The sequence below is a fragment of the Uloborus diversus genome, chromosome 3 (genome assembly GCF_026930045.1).
Source record: "Uloborus diversus isolate 005 chromosome 3, Udiv.v.3.1, whole genome shotgun sequence".
Taxonomy (NCBI): domain Eukaryota; kingdom Metazoa; phylum Arthropoda; class Arachnida; order Araneae; family Uloboridae; genus Uloborus; species Uloborus diversus.
The window spans coordinates 84,619,962-84,637,585 of NC_072733.1; the positions used below are offsets into that span (position 1 = coordinate 84,619,962).

A 17,624-nucleotide genomic window follows, 5' to 3' on the forward strand; every position below is an offset into this window, starting at 1 on the left:
TCTGACGTGGAAAGTACATGGTGGTCACATTAATGTGACTGGACTGTGTATATAGTCTTTTCCAGTCAGGAAAAAATACTGCCGAAGATTAAAGCATTTGGTGATACAGGCAATTTTTAAAAAATGATACTCATATTGTAATATTTTGTCGTAAGTCAAATCATTTTTGTTACTATAAAATGATAAACTTATAGTTGTTAACATTTTAAATATTAATTGAGACCTCCTAATAATCAATGCAGTATTAATTTTTTTAACTAATATTATGCTTATTTGGATTTTAAATTCAAGTACGGGGCAAAGTGAAATAGTTTGTTTCATTTACTCACTCCATCATTTAATGCAAATCACTTACGTTTTCATTTATTAGTTCATTTACATTCCTTCATTGAGTAATTCACTCATTTATTCATTCATTCACTTATGCGTTCATTCTTTTACTCGCTCATTTATTTTTCTTCAGATATTGATTTATTCATTTTATTATTCATTTATTCATTCAACCTTTTATTTAGTAATTCTTTCGATCGAAAATATGTTTATAAATCATATAAAGCATATTGAATAGAAAATATTTCATTTAGAAATATATTTTATTTTTCACTTGCCCCATGAAAAAAAAGTGAAAAATCTCCATTTTTTCAAAGACTCAAATTTACTACCAAAAATAAAAAATTCTGTTTCAACGCAAGTTTTATTTTAAATAGAATGTTTTTTCTTTACATGCTGTAGTTTCCAAAACCAATTTCCGATTTGTTCATTTTGAAAAAGATGAGCCATCTTAATTTTCCCTGCATTCCCCTACTATATTATAAGCATATTTAGTTCCATTTTTAATTTTAATTATATTTGTGATTGACTGTAACTCTTAAATAAATATGAATAATACAAGAAATTTTCTTATTGAAGTTTTGTAGAGTTTGACTCGTGCAGTGTTTCCAAGGTTTTTTTTTTTTTTTTTACTATGTGAAAATTTTTTTGGGCATGTGGCCAATACTCTGGTATTATACTAAAAAAAATGTTAAATAAACACCTAGAAAAAAAAGCTACAGATATTCTTGCTTTTGAACTTTTTGCTTCTCTATCCCAACAGAAGAATGTTATTGATTTAGTATAATTCTCCCTTCCCCTCCAAATAAAATTAATGGCTGTGAAGCTGTGAAAAACTGGAAAAAAATGACAAATGCTATTTCCCAAAAGCGGGGATCATGGGGGGGGGGGAAGGTGTATGAGAATTCAGAGGATCATTTTGCATAAGAATCTTATCTGCCAGTATGGTGTCAGTAGCATTTTGAACGGGGCTAGGATGCCACAGTGTTATTTATGTCTAAATCATTTAAACAAAATTTATTTTACTCTTTTACCAATCTCCTTGTTTAATTTCTTTTAACATCGGCAGACATTAAGTAGTCGGTTCTTTAAAAAATTAGTATTACGAAACCTTTTTAGGTCTTTTAAAAAGCAGCATTCTAATTTGAGCAGAAGTGTAGTGTACAAATAAATAGTTCCTAACCTTATCAAAAATGTTAATTCACTGTTTGTAAATAGTAAAGTGTTTCAAGTACTTTTATTGAAAACTAATCATTTTATTTATTTCTGTCTTTAATTAATCTTTTTTTTTTATGTTTTAAAAATGTTTTATGGCAGTAGATGATGTTTTTCCGCAAGTTGTTGAGCAAATAAGCCGACTAGTAGTAAAAAAGAAAATCAAAAATAAATACTGTAGGCGCCGCTTAATGTGATCACTTCAGGACAAATAAAATTTACAATTTGATAACGATAACCAATTAATATCAATAACCGAAAAGAAACCAGGACACAACATGATAACTTTTTCTAATTAAGAAGCATTCATTTTTACAACTACAAATGAAAATAGCAATGAGTCAAGTAAACACAGTTTTAAATTACAAACTACTAAATTAGCAGAAAGGAAAAAGTTTTTACCATCAATTAAACCATCTGGCCAATGTTTCAACGTCTTTTTTGCCCATTTTTCAAGCAAAATCTTCTGTTTTTCGCTGCATTAATGGAACATTTACTCGCATATCATTTTCCCTGACATTCGTAAATCAGTTTCAAAGCAAATTCAAATTCAACATCTTTTCCAGCATGGTTTCGCTTGTTGTTTAAACTTTTATTTAGCTTTTGTCTGTTTTCAATCTCGTCACAAATGTTTTGTAATTTAAGAAATAATGGCTGAGAAATTTTTAGCTGCGCTGCAGTATTTCTTTGATTCATATGTTTAAATTGTCAAAACGCTTTAAAATGTCAACTTTTTCATTGATGGTTGAATCATTGCATTTTTCTCCACTGCTTGCATTTTTGACCGTTTAAAATGAGGTTTGTAGTGTTTCTGGGCAAGAAGAAAATTTCTTATGCTGTACTGATAAGAAGAGAACTTGATTCACCGGAAAGTACATTAATTCTCTCTTAGTAGGAAGAGCTCACCATCAGCAACATGTCCGACTGAATGTTTTGCATGTGCAAACAAAAGGTATCTTTAGAAATCTTTGGTCACTAAAAACAAACTTCCCTGTTGTTACTTTTCTAGAGAAAGATTGCATTGCTGTTTGAAACCACAAAATGCCACACAGAAGGTTTGTCATTGTATTAATGTTAATCGAGGAACATAAAAGAGAAAAATATTGAAAATTTATGGAAAAGTGATAACAGTTTAAACAAAGACTGATTACATTATCCGACTTTTTAAACACGTGTTAATATATAAGTAGCGTTAGACATTACTGCTGGTCCCAGACCAGTGAAACTTGCCTCGGACCACCATAAAAAAATCAGTGGTCCGTGGGACCCACCAACCCCTAGCTATTTCTGATCACAATTTTTTCTGATCACAATTTTAGTTGTCAATTTTAAGCGTTGCTTAATGAAATTGGTTTTAAAACTCAGGGATAGAAGTAGTCCTATATTTCCTATATTTTCAAAAAAAGCATCAAAAGTGTCCTATATTTCCTATATTTTTGAAATTGTCCTATATTTCCTATATTCTTATAGTTTGTTATAAAAAATTGTAGAAAATTACCATTGAAAAGCCTTTTTGTCACTTGATTCGCTCTTTCTTTCACGACTTGACAATTCAAGACTGCTTAAAAACAAAATGCTTGTTTATAAAAAATATTTTTTTTTTGGGGGGGGGGGGATCTCTGCAGGCACCTGTCTCTTTAAATTTTGTTGAGTATTTTTGACAAAATTTTCAATTTGTTTTAAGAGAAAGCTTCAATGACCTATATTTTATGACAAGCTCTCCAAACTATTGACGAAGCACTTTGCCAATAAATTATCAATAACAACAAAATGTGGAAAGATTCAGCCGCTATTATTTTTTTTTTTTAGTTCTATTTGAAATACTTAAATGTAGGTAATTATGCAAAAAAAAAAGAATAAATAAATAAACAAATAAAAATAAATAAATAAAATAAAATAAAAAAGATAAATGAACCCTGCCTGGATTCAAATATTGAACTTCTTACTAAAATCAGAATTTTACATTATTTGAACACTATATTTTTAGCAGAATTTGTTATTGAAAAGAAAAGGTTTTTCAGAAATTTAAAAAAGAAATAAAATTTTTACATGATCCTTCCATTGATATGTCACCATCTTGTTAAAAATTTTGAGGAATAGGGATTGGATGTTACTTGGATGTAACTTAATTCATTTTGGAAAAATACTTCGTAATGTTAAAAATTGATCAGCTTTCTAGATGCAAATACTTGGGTTTTTTAGTAGTGAAAGTCTTTAGCACCTTTCATAAGATGTAGCATCAGTTGAAAGAGGTGTTTCTCGCAAACAAAAAAATACTGACGTAAGAAAGATCATCTTAATGCATTGACTCTATAATAAGAGTTTTAAGGTTAATTAAGGTTCTGCAGTTGGAAAAGCAATAAATTATGCATGCATTACCAAGGAAAGAGTTCCGTTTTATCATGATTTATCATAGTACTAAATACAAAATTCATAAAAAAATGGGAAATTCTTGTAGAGATGCATAACAATCAGAGGCAAAAGAAAAGGTTCATGTACCTTCCAAAAAAAATTAGTGAAACTTGGAGAAAAAAATTGATTTTGCACAGTCTGATTAATGTAGGCAGTCAAGGCATAGGAAATGGCTTTAAAGATAAATACATATATATGTATAAACTTTTTTTTTTTTTTTTTTTTGAAGCTATTCATTCAAGAACTGCAGACTCATTCTAAGTAAAAGTTATAACTTTTATTTGGGTTTTTTAACTGGATGCAGTATGATTAATTGAAATCATTGATAATAATTTATGCAAGAATATCTAGATTATATATACTATGTATATATAATCTTATATACAGTATAAAAGTATATATAATCATATATACTTTTTTCATATTAGTATTATTCATAAAACATGTCATATTTGTCCTATATTTTTCGTGGAAAATGGAAAATGTCCTATGTATTAAAAGTTGACCACTTCTACCCCTGAACTGTATACTTCTCTGTTCAAGACACCGGATTTAAATGTTTTATTGCCAAACTTTGCCGAACAAAAAAATTTAAATTTTGAAACATTATGTATATTAAAAAATCATCACCAGTAGAAGAATGTTTTACTCTTGTTTATTTTGCATTGTTAGTTTATCATTTTGAGCTTAATTTGCTATACAGTAATTTTGCACTTTCAAGTATCCATACTTATGTCCGTATTAATAGTCACAATTTAGTACTTTATTTAAAGTTTAATAAGTTAGTTGAAAATGAACAATTATATTTAACTAAATAAATGTAATCATAAAGTGCAAATTAGTTTAGGTGCAAACATATTACTGTTAAATTTAAAACGGACCAGTGATGTTGTCTGCGGACCAGTACACATTCCTTTTGACTGGTACAAAGGACCAATAGGAATTTTTATTGATTTCTAATGCTGTTTAAGTGTTCCGGGTCTTCGCAATTCTGATAATTTTAACCATAATCACATTAAGCACCGTCTACTGTATTTAAAAACATGATTTTAAAAATTTTAAACTATACAAGTACATTACACACTGTTAGTAGAAATTGAAAAAACTGCTTGAGATGTTTAGTATTGTGGGGCAGTTCTCAAAAGGTGGGAGCAAACACAGACCTCAACTTTGAAGCTTCAACACCAAATAACTTTCATTTTAATTGACTAAAAAACTTTTGAGTTAAATGATAATACTGTATAGAGACAAGAATCGACATAAATTACGGAAAAAATGCTCTTCAAATACCCTTAAAAAATATTTTCTTTGCTAAAGGCACAATTTTGGACTTTCAAAACGTTAACTGAGCAAATGTACCATCAAAAGAAAAATTTTTAAAATTATTTCAAAACGTTTCGAAACAAAATTAAGGGTATGAATCTCGAACTGAATATTTTTTTTGATAATATTTTCTACAAATTAAAAAATTAAAGACATTATTTATTGTGTAAAAAATTTTAGAAAAAAAGGAAGTTGGAAGTTTTATTGATGTCGAAAAGTTACGATCTTGACAATGCTATTATTTGAGTATAAATATATGATTTATATGTTTTAAAGGTATTTTTCGATCCTCAAAATCAATTGTTAATCATTTTAAAGTGTTTTCATATGTTTTTATGCAGTATCCTTGAAGCAAAATCTTTTTTCTTAAACATATATGTGAGATGTCCAAATTGCGTTACGATCTAGACGCCGATAATTCTGTCCATTTATTCAATATTATAATATGATCTTCTGTCTTGTAACCTTAATAAAGAAAAGGCTATTATAATGTTAATTTCTTTAATCCATTGGTAGTTTGCACAATTAATACGTTATGCATTAAACATTACATAAATAACAGTAGAAACTCAAGTTATAATCGTAACGAATAGTAAAATAAGGCGGCAAAAATCGCCAAGCAAACCTCGATTGGCGAAAACTCACAGCGTACGATAAGCAGAGGGATACCAGAGAGGAATTCAAGTTTTCGCCAACAGCGTCGGTTTTGGCGACTTTATCACCTACGCTGGCAAAATGGATGTTTTTTTTTTCCGGATTCTACGAAATCATAATAAAATTTTATTATTTTAAGACCAGTATATAAGGTCAATCATGTACTTCATAAATCCTTTATTTTTTATTGCAGAATTTAAAAATAAATAAAATTTTCATTGTAAAAGTTCAAAAACTGAAACTTTCATTATGATGTTGTCCAAAATCTGTTACCTACAGACCGATCATTAAATTTGCTATTTATTAATTTTTATAAATACCTGCTGTCTTTTTATGTTTGTGTATGATGTTCTAGGTGTACATGCTATGCAATAAAAGCAAAATTGATTTTAAATTCCAAAATTTAAAAAATGGCTCAAAAGCAACGTTTTTGTTCCCACCTTTTGAGAACTACCCTGTGACTGAAATATTAAAGCTATTTTATGCATTGGGATTTTCCCCAAGTTTGTGTAGTATGTTTTTGCCATTGCATGCACTGAATTGTTTTTGTAGCTTCCTGGAAAAGAAATAAAATGAGAATCATGTGTTCTTAATATGATAATGCATTACTAGTTTGTCATTATGCATTATTTTTGCTATGAGCTTTTGTATGAATTGTTAGCAAATAATTTCTCTTTTAATTTTTCAGATGGAAAGGCGGATACGCCTTAAAACTCTCAATCCACACATTACATGTAAGATATGTAAAGGATACTTAATTGATGCCACTACAGTGATTGAATGCCTACACACATGTAAGTTTTTCTTCTAAATGTATTCATTTTTGAGTCTTTACACAGAATTTCAGCAAAATAAAATTAAAAAAACAAAACAAATGTTTTGCTGCAAAATCTTTTTTTTTCTTATGTTGTACATAGAAACAAATGTAATAATAAAGTGGGGGAAAGCCGTTTGCCCAAAAACTTTATTAAGTTACAGTGAGTCAAAAAGTGCAGAGTTAGCCTGTTTTTGCAAAACTCAATGCTTGTTTCCGGGAAAAAAACCCATGTAAAAATCCGTAAGTTTTCAAACACCACCATTTTTGGCATCTACAGTGGCTCCCAAAAGTGTTCGTACACCTTGAAATTTTGTAGTAAAACCAAAATAACGCAAAACTGAATTCGAATATGAAGTCCCTTTTTTTTTCACACCATTCCTATGCCATTCTGAATAAAACCCAGTAGTTTTTTTCAAAATATTGCCAGATTTTATTCCTGAAATTTATCAAAAAACAAAGAGACACAGAAAAAATACACCACAAAAGTCATTGTGCACTGAAATATTTTCGAATAAATTCATGATTAAAATTATCATATGTGGTTTTTTTATTATTTTTGCATTGCAATGACACTGTAAAGTCATTTGTCTTTAATTTTTTGTTCATTTATTCCCTAATATTCTGCTTATTATTTTAAAATGGCAGGTATGCGTAGAAAACAACAAACATGATGCGAAATTTGTTTTTTTCCCTCACAGTAGCCGTAAATAGGTTTGAAATGTCTCTAAACTAGTTAATTTATACCATTCTATAATAAAGTGCTTGATAAAATGCTTTAAAGACAAGAATCGGATCGGAAACAAGGTAAGAAAAGGTCAACTGGCAAAGTTAACAAAGCGTGATTGCAGGTTTACAGTTTAAAAAAAAATATGAAAAATATAAATTTGAGTACTGAAAACGTTTCTGACGGAATGAATGAATTGAATGAAATATTTTATGTTTAATTTTCACCTAAAATTGTTCGCTAAGTTCTCTGATTAGTTGGATTAAAGGCGACCCCTTCCCACAGAAATTTTCTTGTTCATGCGAAAAACCACGGAAAATAGGCTTACGCTTTCCGTCATAAAATCAATGATAAATAAGCTTAAAACGGTTTGGAACAAGTCTTATAGATGACAATAAGTTCAACATTTTGGGTTAAATTGTTGTATAATTGTAAATAAAAGAAAAAATGAGGAATTTAATCTTAAGAACTTAGTTGAATCAGTTAATCAGGACGGTGAAGGTGTTTTTGTGTGAGGGTGCATATCAGCATCAGGCCTAGGAAATTTGGAATTTTTTGATGAAATAATGAATCATGCTGTTCATTTAAACATTTCAAAAAAGAATTTTAAACTATTAGCCCAAAATTTGGTAATTGGAAACAACTTTGTTTTTTATCAAGATAACGCCAAGAAGCATACGTCTGCATTTGGTGCCTCAAAAATTGTCCTTGTAAGATTAGAAATCCTCAGTCGTCAGATTTAAACTTAATAGAACATATTTGGTGGCAAGATTGCGAAAATACACCATTGAAACGAAAAGTGAACTAGAAACAGTAAGACTCGAAGTACGGCTGAACATTTACTCAGAAATTGCACATAAAAAAAAAAAAAAAACAATGAAATCTATTTCCAGACATTTAAAAGCTGTTGTTGATACTGCATGATATTCTACTAAATAATGACTTAGTAAAAAGTTAGATTATTTGCTGATTTTTTGACATTTTTTCAAAGTGTACGAAGACTTTTGTGAGATAAAATATCCGGAACTTTTTGGTTTTCGATTTTTCAAAAATTAAGTTTTAATGTTTTATTAAAAATTTTCATATAGTTTTGTTAAAAATAGATCATAGATCTCATAATAAAATACCTATTCCGAAATATTAATTCTAACCAATGGATAAGGTCCTATTTCTTTGAAAGTTGTAGGTGTACAAACACTTTTGGGAGCCAACATAGCAGGCCACATGCAACCCACAAGCTGCGAGTTGAAGATCACTGGTTTAAATAAACCATGACAATGGCAAATTCTGCCATGGGTAAAAGGCAGAAACTTTTGCATTTTTGTCATCTTCTGTACGTTAGCTTTATTGAGCAAGCTTGAGTATTTGGTTTCTGCTGAGAAAAAGAGCAAAAAAGAGGAAAAAAATCAAATGCCGAGATTTCTCTATTGTTAGTATTGAATCCAAAGAGCATTACTTCAAATATCTCAAACTAATTTCTGCAGATGCTGCCGTTTGCCTGCCCATGTCAGTATTTGCCTACTGCATATGAAAGAGTTGTCTTTAAAGACTTTTTTCTATATATCAGTGGTAACACAATGAGACCCAAAAGAAATCAGGAAAAATTGGTGAAAAAAACTTTGTAGTTTTTCTGATAAAATTCTTTGACCTGATTTATCCTGGCTTTTAGCTTTTTGTCCCGATATTCCTGATGTTTTTTAACTTAATTTCACAGCTCCCAACAGATTTTCAGTTCATCTCAAGAGAAAAGGGGAACTTCATAACTTTTAGAGGTTAAAAATATAATGCACTGATTAATCATCTCTAATCGGTAATTACCCACTTTGCTGATTAACCTATCGGCCAATTTAAGTCATTTAATAGGCTGAAAAATTATTTTTTGATTAAAATTAAACTTGCTTAAATTAAGTAACTATACTGAATGAATTTTGGAATGGAAAGATTTAAAATGAAATTTGAATGTTAAAGGAAAAAATTTACCAGATTTTGAAAAAATGGAGTTTTAGGTAGTTTAAATCAAAAAGGAGCCTGCAATTTGCATTATTATTTTTTATAACTGTTTCCAGTACAAAAAGAAAAAAAAAGGAAATACACCCATTCACTTGATTACAACTTCTGATGATCTATCTTTTATTGTATTGTATGAAGGTAATGTGGAGCACAATATTATATATGCATTTGTACATTGTTGCCTCAGAGCAACAGTAGGACATCTTAGTCACCTTGAGCAACTATGTTCTTGTGCCAACATTAGTATAATTTTTGGTAGCACCTGTAGAAGCCATTTTTTGTAACCTCCTCTAAGGCAGTAGTTGCCAACTTGTAAGATTTGGCCTTATGTTATAAGATTTTTGGAGGTATTGTAAGTTTGCAAGCTATTATGGCATAATTGTAAGATAATTAGGTTTTAGATCTCTGGGTATTGCTTTTTTTAATGAGTTTCCTGTTATGTTCCTTCACAAGAATAGAGAAATTGCAGATGAAGAGCCTAATATAAGCTCCAAAGTGAATTTCGCTCTGCACAAATAGGTGATTTGCCCAATGTTGTGCTAAAAAGAGGAGATGATGAATAAAAAATAGGCTGCTTTGGAAGAAATTAGCTGATGTCAATGGTTCATTGAAGTATGAAATGGCTGTCCTTTTCTATGCTTTCTATTCTAGCCATACCTCACAGCAATGCAGGGTGCAAAAGAATATTTAGTAGTGCCAGAAAGGCGAGGTCAAAGCTGTGCAGTTCCCTGTCTGATAATAACCTGGATAACATTTTAATCATTAAGAACTTACAAAAAAAAAAAAAAACTATTGTTTTGAATAAGTTATTGAAAATTTTTTTCAATGTTGCTAAGTCAGCAATTTAAGAAAGCTTAAGTTCCAGTTAAAGTAGTTTCAAAAAAGGAACTGACTGCATTAATTTACGAAAGAAAAAGTAAGATAATACAGCAAGTTATTAGTTTCTTCCAAAAGAATATTTTTAAAGATTAATATTAAATGATGCATCTTACAGAAAAATATTAGACAATAGTTTAAAAGTGCACCTTTTGTATTCTTAAACTTTTAAATGCACAGGCCTGCCTTTTTGAAACTAAATGTTTGTTGTTATCCTATGTTTCTCTTTTGTAAATCCCCATGGCATGCATTGTAAGATTTTTAAAGTTGATATGTTGGCAGCTATGCAAGCAGAGGGTCATGGGGGTCGTGACCCCCCCCCCCCCCCTTAATTGTCAACAACAGTATCCGTCCACGTTGCATTCAAACACTGTATGGATTAAATATAAACAGTTACAGTTGTCTTTTCAATTTATTATTTACGCCGATCATGGGTGCAAGACCTTCCGTCTCAGGACAGATTTCCGTCTTGGACAAAATTTCCAAGACGGAGGTCGGGGACGGAAAGAAATTTGATGACTTACTTTCAGTTTTTACTTAAAAAAGAAAAATAGAGTGTTTGAAAAATATGCTTTAATATTACTGGATCGTTCCATAACCATGAATTTACATAGACATTCTCTCGATTTTCCGCCATTGGCTTGTTTTGTTGGATCATCATTTCGTTCTTTTTTTTTTCCATTTGCGGGTTTTTTTTCTGCAAACTTTACACGCATAAATGAAAATTATGTGCGCTCTTAAAATGTCTTAGAGTTGAATTTGAATCACAGATTAAGAAGGATTGCTGACAAGATGAATTGTTTATTCCACAGCAGAGGGCATCCACATACCAGGTAAAACGGAAACTATCAGGGATTTTGGAAATTTTAATGAAAATGGTAATTTTGGAAAGAATCGGGAGGGGGGGGGGGGAATTTCAAGCTGGTTTAGAACACTGATGGCCAGCCGTTCCTGCATTTTTGACCAATGCTTGAGGAATCACTTAATATTCAAAGCTGAAGTATTCAGGACTCAGCTTTAGGTATTCTTTAGAGGACTTAAGAAGCGGGAATTCGAGGCCTTTCTATCAAATTTTAGAACTTAAATTCTTAAAACTTCAGTGATGAAAAGGGGAACCGCAAATTTAAGTCAAATTTAGTGAATTTAAGGGAAGGAGTTCAGGGGGGGGGGGGGCGTTCTCTCCTCCGAAAATTTCTCCATGCTGAAGTATTAAAATGCTGTTTTGGCTATTTTTGAGTGAGTTAAGAGTTCAGGGGCTTTCTCAAAACATTTTCGAAATCGAAGTCCTAAAACTTTGGATTGTCTTTGGCGATGTGGGAAGGGAAGTTGCTCTTCCAATAGAAAAATAAATCTTAAACACATAATTATACTGCCTTTAGTAAACACAATGTTGGGAGGGGGGGTATTCCGCCCCCAGCCCAAAATATTTCTGTTTCTGAAATTTTAAGAGCTTTGGGCTATCTTTGGATGACTTAAGGGGGAAGGGTGTAGGTAGCTTCTTTCAAACAGTTTCCGAAATTAAAATATTAAAACTTTTAGGTGGTTAAGTTATGTTTATAGGTAAGGGGGTACTACTCCTAGAAAAAAGTTTAGAAACTGAAGCCTTAAAAATTCGAGTTTATGACATTTGTGGTGAAGGCAGAAGAAGAGGTTCGGGAGTTCTGTTCTGAAAATTTTTTGATGCTGAAATATATAAAATGCCACTTTAGGCTATATTTGAGTGCCTTAAGAGGGAAGTTATTCGTGACCTGGGGGTGAGGATTCATTTCCCCTATTTCTTTTTTTAATTAATGAATATTGGAAAGTGTACCTCGTTTAAAAAATATATCTACTTCTCTGAAACGGGTCTTTATTGCTAATTTCATTTATTCGGGGGTGAGCAAAATGGAAATTAAGGTCAATTTTTGAGTGAAATTTTTTTCGCGAATACAATACTTCCTTTTTTGTAAAAGGAAGTAAAATTAGAGGAAAAAGGTTTCAATTCAAAGGAAGTAGGCTGGAATAGAAACTGCTAAAAATATGCTTATGAAGCAAAGTTTAACCACAGGTGCCTGGGTATAAGTACTATACTTAGAGGAAACAAGCAAGAAAGAATTTATTGGCAAATATATGGCTGTTGAGGGAAATATTATGAGAAGAAGTATTTTTGAAAAAATCCTAGATGGGAGATTTTTTTCATTTTTACTGATGTAGACGACATGGATATCATTGAAGAACATCGAAAAATAAAAATTTTTAACAAGCCACAATATAACAATAGGCCATTACTTTGTTTAAAGAATGACAAGCATCAATATCATGCGTTGATAGAAACCTTATTAATATATTGTTAAATTTACTGTTTGAACTATTTTTTTTTCTAATTAAATAGTTAAATTTTGTTAACTGACTCTTACGTCTTTACTATCACACTGAATTGAACAAATAGTATGCTTTTTTTTATCACTTCTTAGACTTTTATACCCATTTTGCCTGCATGGGGTAAAATGGGTGTACAAAACATATAGCCGAAAACACTCCTCTCAAAAATAAATTTGAATCAAATTTTGTATGAAAATCATTTAATTCTACTCTCCACATATGTAATGTTTACATGAAACAAAAAAAAATTTTAAACGAAATATTTTGACGAAAATACTTGAGTGAAAATTCAAAAGTAGGCTATTTTATACTCATTTTACCCCACCTTACCCAACTGGGTAACCGGCATGCTATTTTTGTACAAGACTTTCAATAGAAGGCTGGTATTCCGGGTTCAAAAATATCCGACATTTTGATATATACCCGATATTTTCAATCCTCACAAACTAAAGTCTTCAAAATAGTAAATATGCATCCTCAAAACACTGTTTCTGTTCTTACATTGTTACTTTTCAATATTTAGTTTTAGAATTAAATTTTTTTTCATTATTTATACTTAATATTTCATTTAACATTTTTATCGTTTTTAATGGAGTTAATTTGGCATTAGCTATTTTAATCATTTTTCTTCTGTTAACTAATTTTACACAGTTAAATGATTCAGAAATAAAAAATATGCATTAGTCGATGCACAGTCATAAGACATTTTCTTTTTTTCTGATCAATATTGAATTAGGCACTTTTAATCTGAATTAAAATTGAACAATATTACTATAATTAATATAATTTGTATATTGAAAATGCAGTACAGTAGACCCTTGTTTTACGCGTATTTATTTTACGTGGTTTTGATTATAGGCGGTTTAAGATTTGACACCTTGATTTCATTTTACGCGGATGCTGCAATACAAACAAATAACATTTTCCCCTCTTTCAAAATCCAAACTCCTAAAGATTGCAGATTACTCATAATCAACTGCATTTTGGTGTGCTAATAATCAAGCTTGGGCAATTAGACACATTTTATGTGATTGGTTCCAGAGCAATTTACAGATGTAACGTTATTAAACTCACACTGTTCAGAACTCACTGGATGAAGAGCTTTTAGGAGTGACAAAGGAGGTGAAAACCATTGAAGATACCGACGTCGGTGATGCACAACCAAAAATGTTCACATTCAAATTTTTTAGCCATTCCTAGACAATAGTCAATCGTTAATCGTCGCGAATAATTCGATCGTTTTCATCCTTTAGAGCATAAATGGTCATAAAAAGACTTTCAGTTCGAGGCTTTTTTTTTTCTTGTTGCAGTTAGTTATGCATACTAGAAATACAGAAAAAAAATAAGCTGGTAATGGCATCTTGCTTGTACTTAAGAAAAAAATGAAAAAATAGATTTTTTTCACTCCCCAAAAATGATCTGTGGGTTTGGAGATAAAAATTTGAAAATGCAATTGTACAAAGCTGTTATGTTGCCCTTTAAAACAAAACCAAAAGTGTCTTGTAATCCCAATACCTTAAAGAAAAAGTCTTAAGAAGAAATATCAGACTTTAAATTAATACACTAACATAACATTTGCACACTGCTTAAAAAAGGCTGTGTAGGCTGAATAAAATACCATCTAACCAAATGTCATTGAAATACAATTACAAGTTATATTTTTACAATGCAAATAGCTTTCAATTTTTGTTCACTATGTTTACAAAACATAATGTGTCACCAAAAAACATGCTTTTTTCAAAATAGGTGGTTTTTTTCAAATCCAATCGGGAGGCAGAAGATAATATTCCAGTCTAATAAAACTTTGCATTGAAACTTAAAACATCATTTGGCACATTTTTTGTGCTGTGCCTGATAGGAATCAGAAACTTTTGTTTTTTGGCATAGGGCAATAATTGACCTTACTTGACATCCAAACATTTTGGATGCTCGCATTAGAGTCAAATAGGGTCTTGTCTGTTTAGACACCCAGGACTGGTAGTCTGGTGGGAGTCTGGACCACAGGCTCTGGTGTCTGGAACTTTTATCTTATGTTATAAATGTATGCTTACATCTAGTTTTTGTCTGCTTTTAAATGTTTTTGGTGATCAAAAGATGTTAATAAAATGTTATTTTCTAATGAAAATTGTAATTTATCTAGTTTGTAAAAGTTGCCTAGTTAAGCATCTTGAAGACAACAATACATGTCCCTACTTGTGAAATAGTAATCCATCAAAGTCACCCGTTGCAATATATAAGGTATGTATGCAAAACCTGTAATTTACCCTATTTCAAAAAAAAAAAAAAAAAAATCTCATCACTGATTAATTTTCGTACAATGGGTGACCATGCTTTATTTTGACTAGAGTCCAATTACCAAATTCTTTATGTTATTCTGTAGTGTACTTTTGTATCATGCATTCCTTTCCCCCTCCCCCTACAAAATAGAGCAAAAAACATATATATACACTTAGGTTTATTTATGTATTAACTTTGAAGCACATTTTATTTTGCTACATTTAGAGTGCTGTATTTTATAAAATATAAAATAAGGGTGTGCTAATAAAAATAAACTTAATAATTTTCTTTCAAATGTTATCTTAATATTAAGTTATTAACTGCTCTTATTAAACTTTGATTTTGCTTGTTTTGTAAGTAAACATCTCCAGTAAATATAAATATACTCTTCAAAATTCAAAAGTAGATTTTTTTATTTATAAATTCATAACAATTTTGATAATAATTAATTATTTTTTTTAATCTATGTAATATAAGAATCATGAGTTTCAGCATATTTGTTTTTCTAATTATTTTGCTAAGATCTACTTATGCATAAAAGTTGCTAATTTGTTTCAAGGCCCAACCACAGTTGGTAAAATGCTGGCTTTTTTGTGGAGAAAAAGATAAAAAAAGGTTTTAACAAGGTTTTTCTAGGACTTAAGGATCATTCTTCAAAAAGGGGAACTTTTCTGTCACATGGCTTTTACAGTAAAAACTTTAAGGAACAATTCATTTAACAATGATTTTTAATTTCAACAATAATATATCTAGTTAAACCTGCCAACAATTTTTAATAATAACTTTCATTTTAGTATGTTTTTGGTTCACAACATGTGAATTCTGTCCTCCGTGGCATGTCACACACCTGGTGTGACTGTTTATGTTGTTTAATAACTTTTTAAATTAAAAGTGTATATTTATTTATTTATCATCCCTTTCACTAGTGGCTCAAATACTAATTGTTAAAGTTTATTTAATTTTTTAATATTGGGTTTTAGCTTGTTTTAGTAGAAAAGGAATCTTGTCACACAATAAACTCTCATCTCCGTTACCTAAACACAAAATGCCATTCCTCATTAATGCATGGCAGTAATGACATCCAGTTTTATTTTCCGTGATACAAGAGAGCCCCCTTGTTTATTTTTAGCCATAGTTGAAGTTGTGAGATTTTTTTCGAAAAACAAGAAGATATAGATTTTGCTTTAAAAACTTAGTGTGGTTATTCTGACTTCTCATCTCCATGAACTGGAATTTCAGGGATGTAAATTAATGTAAAAAAGAAGTGAACATGTTTTCATATGCTTAACATGTGCAGATTGTAGCAACGAAGAAAAAAAATATTTTCCCTGAAAAATGTATCTATTAGGCCTATATTAATGGAAAATTCCTCATCTCTGTGACACCGATATTATCAGTGTCATTGTTTCTGAGGTGAAAATAAATGATGGAGGGGAAATACATCAATAATGGGCATTCTACCAAAATTATAAATTGCCAGTATATCCTCAAATTCACTTAATACTGTTTTTTAACATACGTTTGAAACTACTAATTAAGCTGTACTTTATTAAGAGAGCTTAATATTATATTCCCACTAATCATTAAAATAGCTGATTGTTTGCACAATTAACAAAATTACTACTTTGCTATTAAATTGACCTCAATTTTTAAATATTAAAAGTTTTTTCTTTTTCTTTTTTTTAATTTCTGCAAACAATGCATTTTTTTAACTATTTTTATTTATGAGTAAAATAATTGGAACTTAGCTGGACAATTGTTTATAGTTACTTCTAGTAGGTAACTTTCATGTAAGAATGGAAAAAAAAAAGAAAACAAAAGGTTTCAAATTTGAAAAATATTAGCGTTCAAAAATTATGTTTTCTGGAGAATGACCGTTAAATACAATTTGTTAGAAAAATTAGTTTGATTTTTGGAAAGTCATAAGCATTTTATGTAGCTAATTATTAATGAATGTTCAACATTTATATTCTTGTTCATTGTGCTTCGCAACAGCCCTGGGTAAGCCCTGGTCTACTCAAGAATTTTAAGAATTTTCTTCCAGTCCTCTCTTTCCTTGGCTATGATCTTCCAATTATTCATTCTGAGGATGACAAAATCATTTTCTAGGCAATCAACCCATCTGCGGTTGGGTCCGACCCCTTGCTCTGGTTCCACTGGGTTTTGGCCGAAAAAAATTTATGTGTGTTGAACATTAACTGTTCAATCTAATAACATAGTCAGAAGTCTTTTGATATTGGTACCTAATTTATTGATGATTAATTAAATAACTAAGAGTTAAGTCTTGTAATTTGATTATCTCATAAGTATATAGCCTTTTATTGAGAAGTATTGTGAGAAAAGTTTAACTATTAATATATTGCTTTGCATATAAACCTATTTGAAAGTGATTAAAGAAATAATTATTATGAGAAATAAAGCAGAATATAATGAAGATTAAAGAACATATTTATTACACCCCCCCCCCTCCTCCCAAAAAAAACCCAAATAAATAAATAAATGAATAATGGTAATAATATTAATAATAAATAAACTTAAATAAAAGTAAAATGAAAATTATATTTTCTTGAGCATAATTTCTACTCATAGAAGTTATTCTCAGTATCGATAAATAATTTCAAAGTC

General features: G+C 30.2%; 1 protein-coding gene across 1 annotated transcript in view; it reads left to right on the forward strand.

The window, feature by feature from the left end:
- Positions 1 to 17,624, forward strand: part of LOC129218831 (polycomb group RING finger protein 3-like) — a 92,519-nt gene that overhangs the window by 25,538 nt on the left and 49,357 nt on the right. The window contains 3 exon segments of the mRNA XM_054853153.1: positions 6,623 to 6,728; positions 14,863 to 14,909; positions 14,911 to 14,960. Of these exon segments, the coding sequence (XP_054709128.1) occupies positions 6,623 to 6,728; positions 14,863 to 14,909; positions 14,911 to 14,960 (203 nt within the window).